The sequence below is a fragment of the Lathamus discolor genome, chromosome 3, assembly GCF_037157495.1.
Source record: "Lathamus discolor isolate bLatDis1 chromosome 3, bLatDis1.hap1, whole genome shotgun sequence".
In the NCBI taxonomy this organism is placed as follows: Eukaryota; Metazoa; Chordata; class Aves; order Psittaciformes; family Psittacidae; genus Lathamus; species Lathamus discolor.
This window is the reverse complement of record NC_088886.1, coordinates 49,625,208-49,643,171: the sequence shown is the minus strand read 5'-3', so window position 1 is coordinate 49,643,171 and position 17,964 is coordinate 49,625,208. Positions and strand designations below refer to the sequence as shown.

Sequence of the window (17,964 nt, the reverse complement as noted above, 5' to 3'; positions counted from 1 at the left end):
TTGCGTTCTCTGCGTGGATCCATATTGTGGCTTCCCAGATATAAATGCGTGAAGCTTATACCCCTAAATCAAAGACTGCTTCAGGTTTTTACACCCTTAGCCAGACTCCTTTCTAATGGAAGTCTGGCTGCGACCTACTGAAACAGCAGTTATCACTTTCTTCAATACCTTGTCCACACTAGACAATGTTTTGAGCTCTCAGGAAAGCCTCCGAATCTTTATGTGCAAATCCTGGCCATTTTAATTTTGTAGCAAGAAAGATCTCACCTTGTTCATGAACAACCAAACTATATATATTATTGACGATGACATCTCATCAACGCTGCACACAGTGGCACTAAGTGATTCCCAGCTCTACTGGAAAAGACCAAGATAAATGCTTTCTTTCATTTTTAATAGTGCATAATATTGGTGGCTCACAAGCATCTTCTGATTAAAGAATGTGCCAACATCTTTAATGTCCCTCAGGTTTTTCAGCTGATGTGCAGAGTTACCATTTTTAATCTTAAACTCTCCAGTATCTCATTCACTTCTTATGGCTATCTAGCTTGAACTCGGAACAGGAATACCCCTTTCCTACCACTGCTGTGACAAAATCTCCCAGCTTTTTGCACATTTCACAAGCACACTCTCACCTCCTCAGTGGGGCACATCCAGGAAAATTTGAACAGAGAACATTTTTTTCCACTATTACTCTCAAAGCAAACCAGAACTCCACTCCAGGCTGATGCTCCCGTATCAGTGCTAACCATCATCCCTGCCTTTAGCTATATGCTTACATACAGCAGAATGTAATTGCTTTTTTTAAAGAAATTTAAAAATAGAAGAAAAAATGGCAAAACAGAGCATGTTGTGATTAAAGTTAGACAAATAACTTTACAATTGTCCAAGTGTTCAGTTTCTCAAATAAAGGGACATAACATCTTAGTTTTGCAACACCACCTGACCTTGATAAACAGGGTCCCTTACACCCTGTCATTCCTATTTGTATATGTCCAGTCCAAGCAAAAAACAGTATATTACCAATGGTTTTGGTTTACGTGCCCAGGTGGCAGTAGCAAGCTGGCCGCAGGGTGGAATCTGTGCCAGACACAGGACACAGTGGTTCTGAACACTGGACACAGTAGCTCTGGATGGTTCCAACAGCCCCAGGGCATGGCACAGGTGGGTCAATCAGTGGAGCTGATGGTGCCCCTCTGAGAACTACTGAAGAAAGGGCTGAATGCTCCAGCTCCTCTCATTACAGACTTCTACTCTATTCTTTCCAATAGTTCCCTTCATCCAGGCACAGTGATGTTCCAATTTGTAGAAGCCACTCCTATTTCCCAAGAAGATCAAAACATGCTAATGCCACTGGCTGTCTTCAACTGCAGAAGCTGAAAGCTTTTGGCACAATAAATACAAACAACGAGTATGCAGCTGGAATATACAAACATGGTCAATTATGACTAAAGCCCATACACATTTCTGAAATCTCACAACATTCAGAAGCATAGAAGTGGCAAAGATCTTGTTTTGCTTTTCAAACCAAGGTAAATCTCCATGCATATAAATAAAGACCGTTTAGATTAAGTATTTAATTTTTTAACACAGTTCAGCACATGAGAACACAGGAGACCTGGAAGAGCCACACTAATCTGCACTTCTCTCAAGGTTGTGCTTTATCTTCACGATCATCTTCCTATTTACTTCAACCTTTTTAAAGCTTAAGATTTCAAATATAGAGAGAAGTGTATACTCACTGTAGTACTGGCAAATCTGAAGTAATCATTTTTGCAGCACTCTTGAAAGTAAGAGCTACATAGAACTTCTTCTCAAAGTTACTGTGAGACAACTACTTGGAAACCTCTTTCATGAAAAGAATGTCAAAGTCCAGTCTGCAAAAAAGTGGGAAAAAAAATTGTTAGATGTGTTCCAAAGTAGTCATACATAGAATAAAAAGTACCATAAACAAAAAAGGTCAATTTTGAAGTAGCATCACTATTAAACCATGTGAAATTCAGAATGGATGTCCCCAGGACAGCTTAATCCTATTCTTGCTTTCAGTTTTTACAATCCTGTTTAGGCAACTTTTTTAATATTTTAATTGCAAAAAGTATTTTGCATTACCTCTCATGTTCATTTATGGTAACTCTAATGGAAAAACACAAGCAAAATGCTGAGAAAATTTAAATGAGATAAATATACACGCCTAAACAGTCAGAGAATGCGATGATCTACAATTTATTTTCAGCCATACAATAGACTAAACTTGCAAGACCAAAGCTTGGTTTCATGAGAAACAGCCTTTCTAAGTTTTGAATCAAGAAGACAAAAGGTCTGCATCTAAAATCATAGAGGCTTTGATAAAACAGGTAAAAGATAATATTCCTGATAACATTCCGTTTAATGGAACTACACCTATTCAATCAGACTCACTGGCTCACAATTTTATGTGACTGAATTTCAGTCACAGAGTATTCAAAAGCTGTGCAAATATCTGACTGCAGTAGAAAGCATTCTAACCTGAAAGCAAAGCTGTAAGTTAAAATAATAATCTAGACTGCAACCGTGATACCACAACATCCACAAGTAACATCTCGCCACTCAAAAGACTAATCAGGAGTTGACTAATGACAGCAGACATGACTTAACCATTAAATAATGGCACGTGACAGATGCAATAATCTTTGATGCAATAAAACCAAGAGCTGCCATCTCTTCCTTCCAGAAACTGTTTTGTTTCCTTCTCCCCTTTCACAGATCCTGGGGTAATATACACAGCTGCATGGAGGGAGCACTGCAGCCGAGCAATGGCAATGGCCAAGGACTTAACTGCCTAATTTGAAAACATAGGATATTTTAAATCTCTCTTAAATACTTAATTTCCCTCAATAGGCAGCATTTTTAATGTGCTCTAGTAGCTTTGCACAAGACACCAGGAAAACCAAGCCAAGAGGTAACATGACCTGCAAATACAGTCTCTAAATAAAACTACACCAGTCTAAGCGAAACAGTACAACGTGTGAAGTACTATTTTCCATCCTACTATCTGCACATCAGTATTTACTTACCAAAACTATGACCATACAGCGTGAACAGACTTTTTTGCCTCTGGTTATAACACTTCCAATTAGACTTACAGATGCGAACAACTAGTTCTTCCAGTACTTACTTTGTGCTACCAAAAGAGTTTTACTTACAGTGTATATGAACACAAATCCTCAATGAATTTAAAGTTTTCACTTTATACTGCCATCTCATTGGCCATTTTTTCTACTGTATCATTAGCAAGCCACTTGGTAGCAAAGCAAATATTAACAAAAGATAAGTTTGCTTAGAATTAAAGGTATCACTCTAGTGTTAATGCTTTAAAGAGGGTCATTTTCCACAGCTGGTACACCAGGTTGGTGTAAAAGTTGTCCTATTTCACTATAAGACACAAGGTAGACTGAGTTCTTCATGAACAAAAAAGTTATGTGACAGGCTATTTGAGCTATATTTCCATAACTGATTTCCATAACAGTATTCCTTCATTAGAGACACTGGTGATTACTGTATTTTGAAGGATGCAAAATTACTCAACATAGGAATGACATGTCCATTCGACAACATAAAGCACCCATTTCAGACACTTGGAAGACTTGATTATAAACAAACGTAGCATCATACTGAATTAAATTTGAGGTGATTTCCTATACCAAGTAAAAAAGGGAACATTCAGATCTCTGGAGAGGTTCACCACAAGTGGAACAATGTGCACTCTGGTGGTCACAGAACACTAATGTTTAGGTAAAACATAAGAATAATATTTAATGAAATCCTGAACTAGAAGAAGAAAATTTTTGATTAAGCCTCTGCAAGTATTTTTTCCTCCTGCCATGACAACCAGATGTACACATTTTTGTAATACTTCCCTTTGTTTGAAGCAGAAAAGAAAGAGTTCTTGTACACACACACACTCATTCACACACCCTCTTGCATATGCTAACTAGACCTCAAAGGAAACCCATCCACTTTGGATCTTCAGATGATCTAATTCTAGTAGGGTATGGGACATTAATTTTACTTTTCAGAACAGCTTTTGAAATAAGATCAAGAAAACCTGAACCTGGCAGTGTTGAAGGCCACGCTGTATGGGACGTGGAGCAACCTGGTCTAGTGGAAGGTGTCTCTGCCTGTGGCAGGGGGTTGGAACTGGATGAGCTTTCAGGTCTCTTCCAAACCAAACCATTTTGTGATTAAAACCATTCTATGATTCCGTGGCTCTGTGAGTCATGTGAGATATTTTCCATAGATGTTTAATAAATCCTACACAACTGTGATGCGAAATCTCTTTATTATTATTTTCTATTTTTTTAAACCTAGTTATCATCCTTCACAACTGTTGCGCTGTGCATGCTCAGATATAGTAACAAGTAGCATACAACTGCTCTAGGGAAGTGCTTGCTCAGAGAGTACTTACTTGAAAAGCAAAGTTCTGGCCTAAAGAAAGTATGGAGTGAAGGGTATAAAAAACCAGCAGGAGAAGAGAGGAGCTGTTTCACTTGAAAGTGACTGAAAATCCAAGGAATCTGGACACATAGCTTTAACATGGAGGTAACAGCATGACAACAACCTGACGTAGGGAACTGCAAGGTCATGAGGTATTTTCTCATTGTCCCGATGCTAAACAGGAAACTGCAAAATAGTGCTGGAAAAAAAACCCATCTGTATGTGGTTAGGTCCAGGCTGGACCGTCTAGAAGATGACAAAGTTGCCCTTCTACTGTCTTGTGTTAATAAAGGCACTTAACGAGGGTTAAGCTGAGGAGTGCTAAAACACAAGAACTGTCAATGCTGATGAACCAGAGAATGAACAGCTGAGAGCCAAAGGCACAAAAAGAAACAGCACAATCCTGCACACAATTCCTGGTTTGGACATAAAATAAGGCACTACAGTGACTAATGGAAATCTGTACGTGCTTGGAACAGTGCTCTCAATTCAGTTGTACAATTAAATTAAATTTGACAACTGTGGAAAAATCATTGGTCCTTATGGAATACACAAATGTGAACCTTCACATTTTTTCCAGGTTTTAATGAAAGAAATACCTGTTTCTTAAAGAGAATATTCTTATAAACAGAAAAACCAAACTCTCCTCCTTTCTGTCTTGTTCAGCCTGAGATAAAGGCATTGATAAAAAAATCTTGAAAGCTTGAGACAGATTCTTACTTTGCCACCTTTATCCTGGGTAAGAGAAAAGTAGGGGGAGTAACCCTTGTTTCTTTGGCATTTTGACTTATTTAAACCGTAATAAACACAATATATTTGAACAAGTCCTTCAACTTGCAGTCAACTGCTTCTATTTCAGGAGTTTAAAAACAGAAATCTGATGTTTTCATTCAATCCCAATTTTAATGACCTTAGCATGACTGCAGCTTTTTAAGCCTGCACATCTGTATTTCAAGATGACATAAATTTATGCTAGCATAGTTAAAAATGACCAAAAGAAGAATATAAAGTAGGCAATGGAAGACACCATTCAGTTGACACATACAGTGGGAAAACAAGTAAATATTTCTCTTTTTCTGCTCTTTTTCCTTTAACCAGCAAAACAATCAGGGCAGATATAATGACCGTTGTATAAAACCGCTTCTACAAAAACAAAGCCTTTCCAAGTAAGTTGTCAGTTTTACGATAGTTTTTCTTCAATAAGCGTCTCATAATGAGCTTAGCTTCAAGAAAGGCTCTACAATTTTATAACAATGAATCCAATTACGTATTCCATCAATATTTTCTCTATTTCTACTAATGTGAAAAGCTCCCTATATTCTTTGTAACCTTTAGATTGTTTATTTGCCTCTCTGGTGCTGAAGTAATCTACCCATTTGAGCCAAACAACAAACAAATTAAAAGACTGACATAAACCCTAAAACCTCACAGAGTTGGTGCAAGCAACCACCTGGTAGCAACAAGCAAATCGAGTTCAACTAACCTTATTATAAGCTGTACACCTTGTAAACCTACACTTTAGAAAGCTCAAACCAAAACTTAAAATGGAACGAACAAAACCAAGCAAAAAAACCCTACTAAATTTAGCAGTAAGGGTTACATCACTATTAATTCCATTACCTAAAAGATATAGAAAGTAAAAGATAACTGGTAGTTGACTGACTTCCAGTTCAAGATCCTGTCCTTGTTGACCAGGTAACCTTATTCCATCTAGAGTGCAAAAATCTATGCAAAACAATGCCTCATACTAACGGAGCTACAACTTCTGCTATGTAATTGGTAATACCTGTGAGCCATAACTTCATTTTCCACTTAAAATTACTTTGCTTTCTCCCTTGGTGCTCTGTGCTATGTCTTTTCTTGCAAGCTGAAAAATAATAAAACAGTATATTTCTCCATCCCATCATGGCTCAAAGGAAATTTGAGAACTACAAATATCGTGCTCTGTGTGTGTGTGTGTGTGTGTGTATATATGTATATAAATTGCACATCATCACATTTTAGTATTTAAAACAAGACTGAAAGTCAAAGTGATAGAAAAATTAAGAACTAGTGAGCTCCTTCAAGACTTAAAAGTACCTAGCAGACTCTGCTGATATGTAATATATGTTTTTAATCCAGTCTAACCACAACAGAAGGAGGTAATATTAGGAACAACCAGGTTAGCATAGCATGGCAATTCTCCATTGCCTACATCCTTCAAATCATACTGGACATATTATTATTACTGCACATCCCTCTCCCAGATGTGTATCTGCTGTTGCTGTTATCAGCTTAATACCCAGTAGGACCTGCAGCTTACAACCTGCAAAGGCACATCAAAAAAACCTGGGAGAGTTGAGATATACACCAGATGTTTGGGTTGCTGTTCAGGTGGACCTGAACAAGCTGGAGGAATGGACAAACAGGAATCACAGCAAGTTCAATAAAGGGAATATTCCTGCACCTGTGGAGGAATAACCCCATGGCACAGGTTTGGGACCAGCCACCTGGAAAGCAGCTTTTCTAAGAGACCTGGTAGACAACAACTAGAACATGAGCCACCAATGCACCCTTGCTGCAAAGCCTACAGCATGTCCTGGGCTGCTTTAGGCACAGCCCTGCCAGCACACCGAAGGAGTTGATCCTTCCCCTTTTCTTAGAACTGATGAGACATACTTGGAGTGTTGTGTTCAGTGCTGGGCTCCCAGTACAAGAGAGATGCTGGCCTATGTTGTTTTGGAGTAAAGGGAGAATTCTGAATAGTGCAGCGTACGTTTTGGCTAGGGGTCTTTCAGAAGGATGGAGTTACCAGAACAGCAAGCTGACACTTGGTTTTTCCTCAGAAAGTGTCAACAGAAAATTAATACATAAACAAAATAAAAAGGGCAGTGAGCTCATGGTGGTAATGCATGTATTACAAGAAAAATGTAAGGCAAAGAACAGCAAAGCAAGACTGCATAAAAAAATAAAAGCATTTAGTAGATGCCCATTATCACTGATTAAAGCTGTTCCACAACCCCCAACCCCCCCCCATTCTTTAAAGGTATTTCCAGACATGCTACACATACATGTGGGAACAAGAATTATGTTGTGACAACCCCTAGCTGTTCATTTAACCTTCCTTTCAACTCCAGTTGTCTCCTTAGATGCACTTTACTGTTGCACCAACATGAAGAACTGACTCTACAGGCAAAAAAGCTGTTGCTGCTTCCTCTGACCAAATGCATTTAGCCTAGGAAAGTCCTGCCCAGTCAGCCAGAAAAATAATCTGAAGTCTCACTTTCTAGTGTGCAATGTAATTCTGTGCTCTTCACAATTATGAATGCAAGACCTCACACTGAAAGGTTACACAAATCACTTCTTGCAGAGCTGGGAATAAAATGTTTAAATGACAAAAAACTCCAAGTCATACTACTTCATTTCTATTCTTAGTTTTCTGTCTCTAAAAATGTGTTTAGTGCCAAATCCAATCAGTTTTTCTGTATCTTCTGCTACTATTTCCAAAGGTAGCAGCTAATTCCTGTACTGTGCACATCTGTGCTGAGGCAATGACACTGAGATTACACAGGAAAGCCGATACAATCTTTTAACCATAGCTATAATAGCACAGTTGATTCAAACGTCACACATCACTAAGACAATTTTGTTTGATCCTCTTCAGTGTTTACTTCAATCATTTTTAACTGTATTATCATATTGCTTTATTATAATGCCTAGCAAGGCTAATAATTAAAAATACTAATCAAATGCTTTGTGCAAAGATTGCCTGTAGATGTGGCTTGCTCAAGAACAGAAATTTTATGCTCTTCCATTTGTAATTATTTTAATAAAAAAACTGATGGATTGAGCATGTGAAAACAAGCTTGCTTTCCCCTTGTTATTCTTACAGGCTCTTCAGACACAACTGCTCCTTGCTCTGTGGACACCCAGTGAGACACTTGACCTGATTTTCTGCAGCACTAAGCATTGACAAATGTGACCGAGATCACTGGGGGCTATGGGCACTCCATCACTCATAAGGCAAGTAATTATGGACTTACAGCACAAGACTAAAAGTTAAGGCACTGAGTTCTAATGCTAGTCCACTATCTGAATAATTAAGGTCTACATTAACAACTTGCTCCTTGCCATCTGTCCATTAGAATAACATCAGTAATCTACCAGCCTTCTACCTCACCTGCTTTAAACATAAAATGCACATAATAAAAAGGGCTCTAGAAAGCTAGGTTCTACTATCCTCAAACTGTGAGCATGAAGAGATGGATCCTCGAAGTCTTTTGCTTCTCTGCACTTGTATTTCCAAGACTCAGAAGGAGTCTTGAGAAGATAAAGTCACTCATCTTTTTAAGACAATGCAAGAGCATTGAGAGTCACAAAAAAGCCCATGGGACAAAATTTTAAAGTCAAGAGAGATTTTGCCTGTCACAGAAACTGTGGAGTTATCCTCCAAAGACTGAGCAATCAATGAAAACTTGCAAAACACTGAATATTCATAGAATCACAGGGTTTGGGTTAGAAGGGATCTTAAAGATTATCTGGTTCCAGCCCCCTGCCATGGCCTCCTCTGGATTCACTCAAACAGCTCCATGTCCCTCTTGAGTTGTGCCCCCAGAGCTGCAAGCAGGACTGCAGGGGGGTGTCTCACAAGGGCTGAGCAGAGGTACCATAAGTGCTCACCATACTTAGCATAAAGTTTTAAAAGTTATCAAGACAATGAAATGCTTCCCCGAAAAAGAACCATCCTGTTATCTTCCTAGTAAAAAGGCGTTAAACTTTCAGGGTTCTGCATAGTTAATTTTAGTGGGCCAAGCAAGGGTTCCAGAAGGCTCAGAAAGACCTGTGTGCAGGAAAGCAATAGGGGAGCACAGCTGGACACAGACAAGACTGAAGGGAGATGACTTGTTTTTCAATACGCAACAACTGCTGCAAAGGCAGCAGGAGGAGAATTAAACTCTTTCTCTGTGAGAACAGGAAAAGTAATGGGTTTAAACTGTAGGAAAGAAAACTCAGGTAAGGCACTGAGATAAAGGTGACAAGGACTAGGGTTGCGTTTGCTAAACTAGCGTAGAGTTTGCTCAAACAAGTGTCAAGTATCCACCACTGAAGATTTCTTTCTTTTCCCAGATAGAAGGGTCACACTTGTCAGGTGTAACAACAAGCAAAGGTTTGTGGCAAAAGCTTACTCCTAGGAGCTGGAAATAGCTGGAAAAAACAGACAAAGCTTTGGTAGTTCAGCCTGCTTTGGGTCTGAAAACATGGTGTAACCGCCTGCTGGAGGGAAAAAGGTGAGAACTAGATGAACTCTTGACATCCGTGCTTATCCCCCCATTTCTTCTAATGTTTCTAGGACTTTACCCTCAACCAAATCCACGTGTGACAATAATTAATGTTAAATCCAGTGACTAAATTCACACTCCAGCACTTCAGCAAGTGACTGCTTGTTTCTGCAAAATAATCCACATCTAAAGGAAGGAAGGAATCCCTGGTGTAGTCAAACACATTCAGATGGTCACACAGGCTTTGGATTTTCATCTCTCTACAGCACAAAGCACAGCAGGCCAAGAGCGTTCACAGTCTGCAGGCATGCTAGAGGCAGCGTTAATAGATTTTTATGCTACCTCAGAAAAGTGTTTACTCATCTGTAATTTTTCTTGGCAGTGGACATCTGGTGTTCTATTATTCATTGCGTCTGGAAAATTGCCAACAATAAAACCAATTTTCAAAAAAAGAAGCCAAGCCTGACATGCAGAATGTTGGAATAAAGGGAAAACACTCTCAGAACGATTCAGGGGGTTGTTCTTTGGGCATTTGTTTCTTTGTTTTGTCTTCCTTTTTTTTTCCCTCATATGGGACATTGATGATAAAAGCCAAGAGGAACTGCAAAACGTTTTGTCCAGATTATCAAAGAAAACATGCATTTTGAAGTTACACAGAAATTGAACACTCTGGGAAGTGACTAATTCTGATACAAACTTTAGGGGGATATGTATAAAGGCTTGAGGAAAGTAAAGCCACTAAAAGGACAGCTTCTTTAAGTTCAAGCATCTGCTAACAGAAGTCTATTTAATTGTTAATACAGAGACTCTTGCATGCATCAAGTAGATGTAACTGTAGGACCACTCTAAAGTGTAATACTCTACCAATTTCCCCAACAGGCACCTTTATTACCCTACCCTCAAAAGAACATGAAGGCATAATGGTTCTTCAAATGAAGGTAGCATTGAAGGACCATGTTAAAGCATTGCCACCACTGAAAACTGCTCATTCAAAAACCCACGTGTCTTGGACTCCAAGCTTTGGGAAGCAGCTGCACCAATTTCCTAATTGTTAGACCTGTCAAGATCTTTGTCTGTACAAAGATGCCACAAAGATGCCATGATCCAAGTCCCTCAAACAGCAAAGACTTCTGGACATCATCTAGGTACGATGGAGGTATTGGAAGTCTCTACTCGTACTTACTCCAGAGATAACCCTTACAAAGTTTTAGACCAGAAGAGTTTTTCAATGCTATCAGTCCACGAACTGAAAGACCTTTAAGAACCGGTTTTATCTAGTCCAGGGATTTCAGCAATGCTCATGAGGAAATACCTATGGACTCCCACACTATTGCCCCTGTATTAAGAGGCTGGAGATTCAATTAAACCCTCAGTCTGATGACGCTAATTGGTATCTGGTTTACTAAGGTTCCTTTTTCAGTCAAACGCAATCTTTGTGTGTGCAGTGGCTATGTGAGGGCTTTTTAAATTATTGAATCACTCATGTTTTGAGCTCCTTAGAAGAGAGGCTGCATTTAATAAAGGGATTAGCAAATATCCAGTAGGCATTACTTTAAGTAGCGTAATGCTGTCTTTCTGCAGTAAGGCAAACTAAATACCCTTGCTTTTAGTAATCATTTTTAACTTGTACTATCATTAAGCGGACAGGAATTCCACTGATGCTTTTCACTTAAGCAGGCACAAATTCCAACAAGAATCACAAGAAAGCCATTTTCCTTTCCCTGGTAGCCCAAATAACTCTGTAAATCATAAAACCTAAAAATAAATAAATAAATAAAAGCACACATGTGCCTTAGCGCAAAAGAACATATTTTCTGACTCTCGATTCTTGACACTCTGCTGCAGTATCGGCAGAACACAGTAGTAGTGTACCATGGTGAGGGAGTAATTTACATATTCTTCCTCTAGCCATTAACCAAAGTACCTAAATTACAAATTCCTGGTAAACTCCTAAAAAGTATTTGTGCAAACTGAACAAGAGCCCAAAAAAAAAGTAGCAGAGGTAGACCAAAAAAGATTAAGTTAGTCAATAAAGTCATTAGATAGAAATAAATATCTTTGTATCTCTCAATTACAGAATCAAAGCCTATCTCCCAACCCCAGCAATTTCCTAAGAAAATCCAACCCCATACCACCTACATCTTGCACCACTACAATCCTGCAATCCCTCTCCTGAAACAATCTACAGCTACAGTCTTTCAGGGAAAATCATCCAACTCTTAAATCCCACCATGTCCTAGATACCAAAAAGAGAACTGTAAGTAATCCCAAGCCCTGACAAACAGCAAAACAAGCTGGCAACTCCGACTTGTTTCCTTTCACCTCAAAACTTGTTTCAAGTTCTCTTCCCAGAAACTAAGCAACCCTATTCTCCTGCTCTAGGAACTTTTCTATATGCTCCCCAAGACTGAGAAGCCTGGCAGGTCTGTAATCCAAATACAATAGACCAAAACCCATCACAAAGTGTTAAAGATTTCTTTTTTTAGTACCCAGTAAGCCTGTTATCTTCAAGACAAATTAAACTATCTATAAACTATACAATTTAAATCACCCCTCCATTAAAGCCATCAATGCTACCACAAATGCATTGTCAATCCCAAATTTGTCATTCTGTGATACCTTTTTCTTTCTTTTTAAGAACTTACAAGAACAGTTAGCTCCAGAATCCACATGCTCCTAAATACCACGATTTCATCCTGACGCTGCCCCAATTCTAAATAACGGCAGAGGAACAGACCCATAAATATGCTGAAATCATCATGAGCTTACTTAAGGGAAGAGATCCTAAACATATGAACAAGCCTATCCATTTACTAAAAACATTCAGATGACATCTATTTTCTTAGTCTGAAAACTCAAAGTCTTTCAAAGTTATCCAGTTTGTGACACCAAGCAAACTCTTTTCTCCCAAAACGTTCCCAGAGCTTACACTGATACCCATCTCTTGTTCACCAGACCAACACCTACTGTCAGAAAGCCAGCAGCAACGGGATGCTCAGACAAGCCATAATGTCTAAGCAGCACATGAAGAACCACAAAACTACATCAACATTTTGAACAAGCTGAACAAGCACAGCTGAAATGTATTCCAACAGCCACCACTGCATTGGAAATGACAGATTATGACTATATATCAGCTATACAGTTAAAAACTTCTACTAGAAAAATATACCTTAAAATACCTTCCTCTCATGCTCCAATCTTAAAACAACACCACCACCACAATAAACTTGTGATGAGAAGCATATTTTTCCAGTGGACACATGGAACCCTGTTGGAGCTAAAAATAAAAACCCTTGCAAACATGTTTCCCCGGTGACCACAAATGCCTCACGCTGCAATCAAAATTCAAACCCAAGATCCACACAGATCCCAGATTAACATAATTCACCAAAGCCCCAAGATGACATCCCTAAAACTACACAGGTGAAAACCAACATCAGGACTAGCAACAGACACTGAAATAATGATTTACCAGCAGAAGACTTCACAGAGCAAAACCATTCCAATTCTGAATTTCCCACTCCTGATCCTAGAGACTTAGGAAAGCACATGGCTGGGAATTTAAAATTCACAATCATTTAAAATAACTGACTCAAAGGGAAGGTGGGTTTATTACACATTAGTTCCCTCCATCCCTATAACTTATCTCTCTGCCCCACAGGCAATACCAATTTCAATATTCTCCCTCACGGCAGCAGAGCTCACAGCAATTACGTGCTCTATACCTGCACTGAGCTTCTGATTTTATTTCAGGCTAAAGGGGTTTGATCCAGAAAGCTTGTCTGCTTTTTTAAAGCAATGTCAACTGACTTAAAACCAATACATTACCTGTACCTATAAGCCTTTCCTGATGTGGACTCTGACATGAGGGAAAAAAAACGCAATCTAACAACTCAAGAAATTAAACTAAACAGTGTTGGCTACCCACCATCGTCCCCTAATGACCTCCCTGACACACCATTCACAAGAAATCAATGAAACGGTAAGAATAAATAGGAAAGAAGTCATTATCAAGTACTATATAAAATTGGAAATAATTCTGCAATAGTCAATATCACTGGGGAAAAAAAAGATTAGCACCTGGGAACAAGATTTGCTTTAGCTCAGTGAATAATCCTGACAAAAAGCTTTTATCATTCAGTGCTGAATGAATCTGGTTAGTCAACAACCCTAGGAAGAATCAGTAAGGAGGTGAAACTGTCTATTCTTTGCCATTTAAAAATGTCTTGGACACCAAAACAGACCCATTAAAAGGGAAACTTTCTAGGGAAAAAACGCTTGAAAAATATAATCTCTCTTTTACTAGTTGTTGATTGCTCCAGATAACAAGAATGATGACTATACAAATGGAAGAAGATAAATCCCGCTGTGTGAAACCAGTTGAAAGCCCAGCTCCAAACTGGACAAACTGAAAAATCAGGTAGCATTATCTGAAATACAAAGAGGAGAAGCAAGAACAGAGAAGCCAATCAGTAAATTGGACAAAAAGCTGATTCAGCTTCATTTCCCAAGGACTGCACATCCAATCTGGCTGTTCGACCTTGGCAATTTTTGAATGTGTTGCCAAATGCAAACAGATTGGCCACAAGGAGAGGTACCTCAAAAAGTAAGTTCTGAAAATCAACTCAAACTGAAAAGCTACCACCAAGTGGATGACCACATTGTACGTTGCAAATACTGGTGCTTTTAACAAGGCAGAGGGACATTTTACAAGGACATGGTCAAGACTAGATTGGATGGGGCTTGGAGCAGCCTGGTCTAGTGGAAGGTGTCCCTGCCCATGGCAGGGGGTTGGAACTGGATGAGCTTTAAGGTCCCTTCCAGCCCAAACATTCTATGCTTTAAAAAACAACAACAAACCTGTATTTTGCATTGCTTACAGAAATATGGAACATCTTTTTTACTCCTGAGCAGTCACTCAGATGAGCAAATGATAAAAAACAGAAAAAGGGTGACTGTGTCCAAGCAGGCTTCATTCATTTTAGTGCTCATGACCCGCATGCTTTAAAGCCTAGTCAAAAGTGTTTTCTCCCAGCAACACTGGCAGCAATCCTTCCTTCTGGACAAGGAAGAATTTTTGATCTGGGAGATACTTACCAAAACAGTTCACTGGACTAATATAGCTGTTGGGATTAATGAAATAGCTTAGATAACGCTTAGCCGAAATGGACCACTTAAAAAAGAGACAGAAGAAAGAAGAGATCTTGTCTCACTTGGAAAGGTTGCCATCACATGAAAGGTGCTCCACAATGTTGTAACGAAGCCATCATGAGTTCCAGCATGAACTGTCAGAGTGCTTTACTCTTCTAAAGATACTCAACTAGAGTAGAAACCATGTGATACCAGAAAGGTAGAACATGGACTTTCCAAGCAACCCAAACAGTAACTCTTCTGGCTCCCATGGGGAAAAGCAAAGCAACCAAACCTCCTCCCTGCCGCAGTCCCTACAGACAGCTAACCTCAACAGCGAGCCAAGAAAGGAAATGGAGGATTAACTCCCACCAGACTAGAAATACAGAGTAGCTGCAGTGAGATGCCTCACAGAAAAGAGGCTGACCTCAGGAATCTATCTACAGGAGCCATGCTGTACAAACAGCATCTCCAAGGGACCCAACAAGAGGAACAACTAAAGAATCCTGAGGCTATCCTGACAGAACCAAAGCTTGTTCAAAAAGGTGCTGGGGGTTTAGGGATACCTGTCTGGTTTCCAAGTCTGTGGAAAGTCACGTCTCCCTTCAGGGGAAGAGAAGAGTGGCAAAATTAACGTCAGTGTTCAGAGCATCTATCACACTACCTTCAACAACTGGAACAGAAAAGCACTTGCTGTTCAGAGTTCTCTGCTTAGTTACAATGATGTTTTCTAACAGGCCTGCTAATACCAACCTTCTGCTTAGATATACAACAGCTTTACAAATCTCTTCCTGGTAAATGACAGACTGAAAAGAAAAATTAACAGATAAGAGAAAAGAATCGCCTTACCTCTTAACATTGAACACAAGACACTGAAAATAGGAAAAACACAGTTCTCAAAGCACTGCTGGTAAAACTAAGTGAAACTTAACACAAGTTCTGGAAGACAGAAACTGCCATCACCAGAAGATGACGCTGTCCAGTGGGAGGGGAAATTCTCAAGAGGTTATTCTCCCCTGTAACACTTCTTGGCTTTTGTTTTTGCATAGAAGGGTCAGACCACACAGTTGTAATAATGGCAGAATTTGCAGACACTTTCTTCTGCACTTTGGAAAGGTAGGAAGAGGATTATCACATCTTTTACAGTTACATAAAATGAAACTACATACAGTAATGGATATTTGAAACTGTCAGCCTGTAAGAGCAAGAGTGGGGATATTTTGAATCATTTCCTTAAACAGATTCTCAACTCCCATGAGATATGAACAAGTTCTAACTGAAAACTGTAACCCCAGGAGATAAATAAGGGAACATTCCCTTAGTGGGAACACAAGGAATACACAAGATTTCATTTCTCTTGTACCTGCTTACACCCTCCATGTCCCCGCAAATTATTAAAATAAATTTAAACATTAATCTCTAAGCATTATCTTCACCCTTGAGGCAAAGCTGGAGCAAGCTTTCCCAGACTACACAGGATACAGGAGTACATCATGAAAGCATTCAACAATCATTTAAATACTGAACAAAAACATCAAGGAAGTTGGGTTTTTTTCTTTCCCCAGGGTTTAAATTAACACAGAAAACATAACTACGTATCTGGGGTGAGGTGGGGCTGGGAGGGGTGGGGAACCCCAAAACAACAATATGGAACGGGTATTTTCTTTTTCAGTAGAGTCTCGGGAATGACATTTCATGCAGTGGCTGAACCAATCTTCGGGGTTGCTGTTGCCAAAAATGCAGTTCCCACTCTTTGCTCCTACTCCTGGCCACGTTACTGTTCCTTGCATTACAGCAGCTTTGATACTGGCCTGGCCATCAGGAAAACTGTGAACGGAGTGACAGGAGACACTGGCAAAGAGAAAGCAGCAAGCAGCTCAAGCACTACTGCCCTCCCTCCACTCCTTGCCATGATCTCTCACTGCTCCCATCCACACAGCAGAACAATTCTCCATACTGATTCAACTGCAAATGCAGCACAGCTTGCCATTTCTTTTGGAGAACAAGAGAGTCAACAGAAAATAAAATTCCTATAATTATACTTACAAAAAACAACCCCAAACAACCACAAAACCCAATAACACCATAATTTGAGAAAAATCTAGTGGATTACAGTGGAATAAAACACTTGCTACATTTGACATTATTTTCATTAATCACAAACCAGAATGTGTCACCTTAAATCATTAACTTTTCTAGTATCTTCAGGCAGTGTTAATCCAAGACTGAAAAGTAATGGCCTGGCTATAGGTTGAACACTAGAAGAGCTATCTGAATGCCCTCTAATCAGAGCAATTAAAAATAAAAAAAAAAAAAATTAAATTTAACCTGAAAAATAATAATAATAATAAAAAACCAATAAAAAAAAAACCCACACAAAAAGGCACAAAACCAAGCAAACAAAATCCAAAGATAACTATTTCAGAGAAAAATAAGACTTTGGAAAGAGTCCTCTGTACAGTACTTCTGGTGAAGTTTCAGAGCAAACTAAAACCAGAAGTCACCACCACCCAAGTGCACTGACCTGAACTGCAGGTACTGTGGTTCCTCCCTCCTGTAGCTGTACTGGCAGGTGGCTTTCTGCCCATTCACACAATTTAAGAAATCACCTAGCAATTCCAAAATTGTTTTCAAGTTGTTTGTATCTAGATCAGCTCCCTGAACCGCTCTCCCCTTGCTCACACAAGCACAGGACTAGTGCTAGGGAAGAGATGAAAGCAGGCAGGGCAGAATGGGACCATAAGACATAGACAGGCCTAAATTGCTATGGAAATGCATTGTATCTTGCTGAAGGGTCTTAAAAATGAAGAAAAAGAAGCATCTTCTCCAATTTTTCACTTCCAGCATATAATACAGATCTACTTTGACTTCAAAAACAGATTTTCATGCTCCATACATACTTCTGGATTAACTGAATACACATTCCCTTCCTAACCAAACTCTAAAGATGTCAAAGAAAAAGCAGAACGAGATTAAGGCAATCTGTGGTTTGGGGTCTTTTTAATCTTTGCATAAATAAAAGAAAACATCTAATTATAGCAGATGATAGCCAGTTTCTTGCCAACACATGCAATATCCTAAGTAAGCATTTTCTCCACTA

At 39.2% G+C, this 17,964-nt stretch overlaps 1 protein-coding gene across 3 annotated transcripts in view; it reads right to left on the bottom strand.

The window, feature by feature from the left end:
• Window positions 1-17,964, bottom strand: part of STAG1 (STAG1 cohesin complex component) — a 183,435-nt gene that overhangs the window by 137,692 nt on the left and 27,779 nt on the right. For all 3 annotated transcript variants that reach the window (XM_065675112.1, XM_065675113.1, XM_065675114.1), the window contains one exon: window positions 1,743-1,877. In XM_065675112.1, the coding sequence (XP_065531184.1) occupies window positions 1,743-1,771 (29 nt within the window). In that variant the 5' untranslated portion in view covers window positions 1,772-1,877. The remainder of the gene's footprint in view (window positions 1-1,742; window positions 1,878-17,964) is intronic.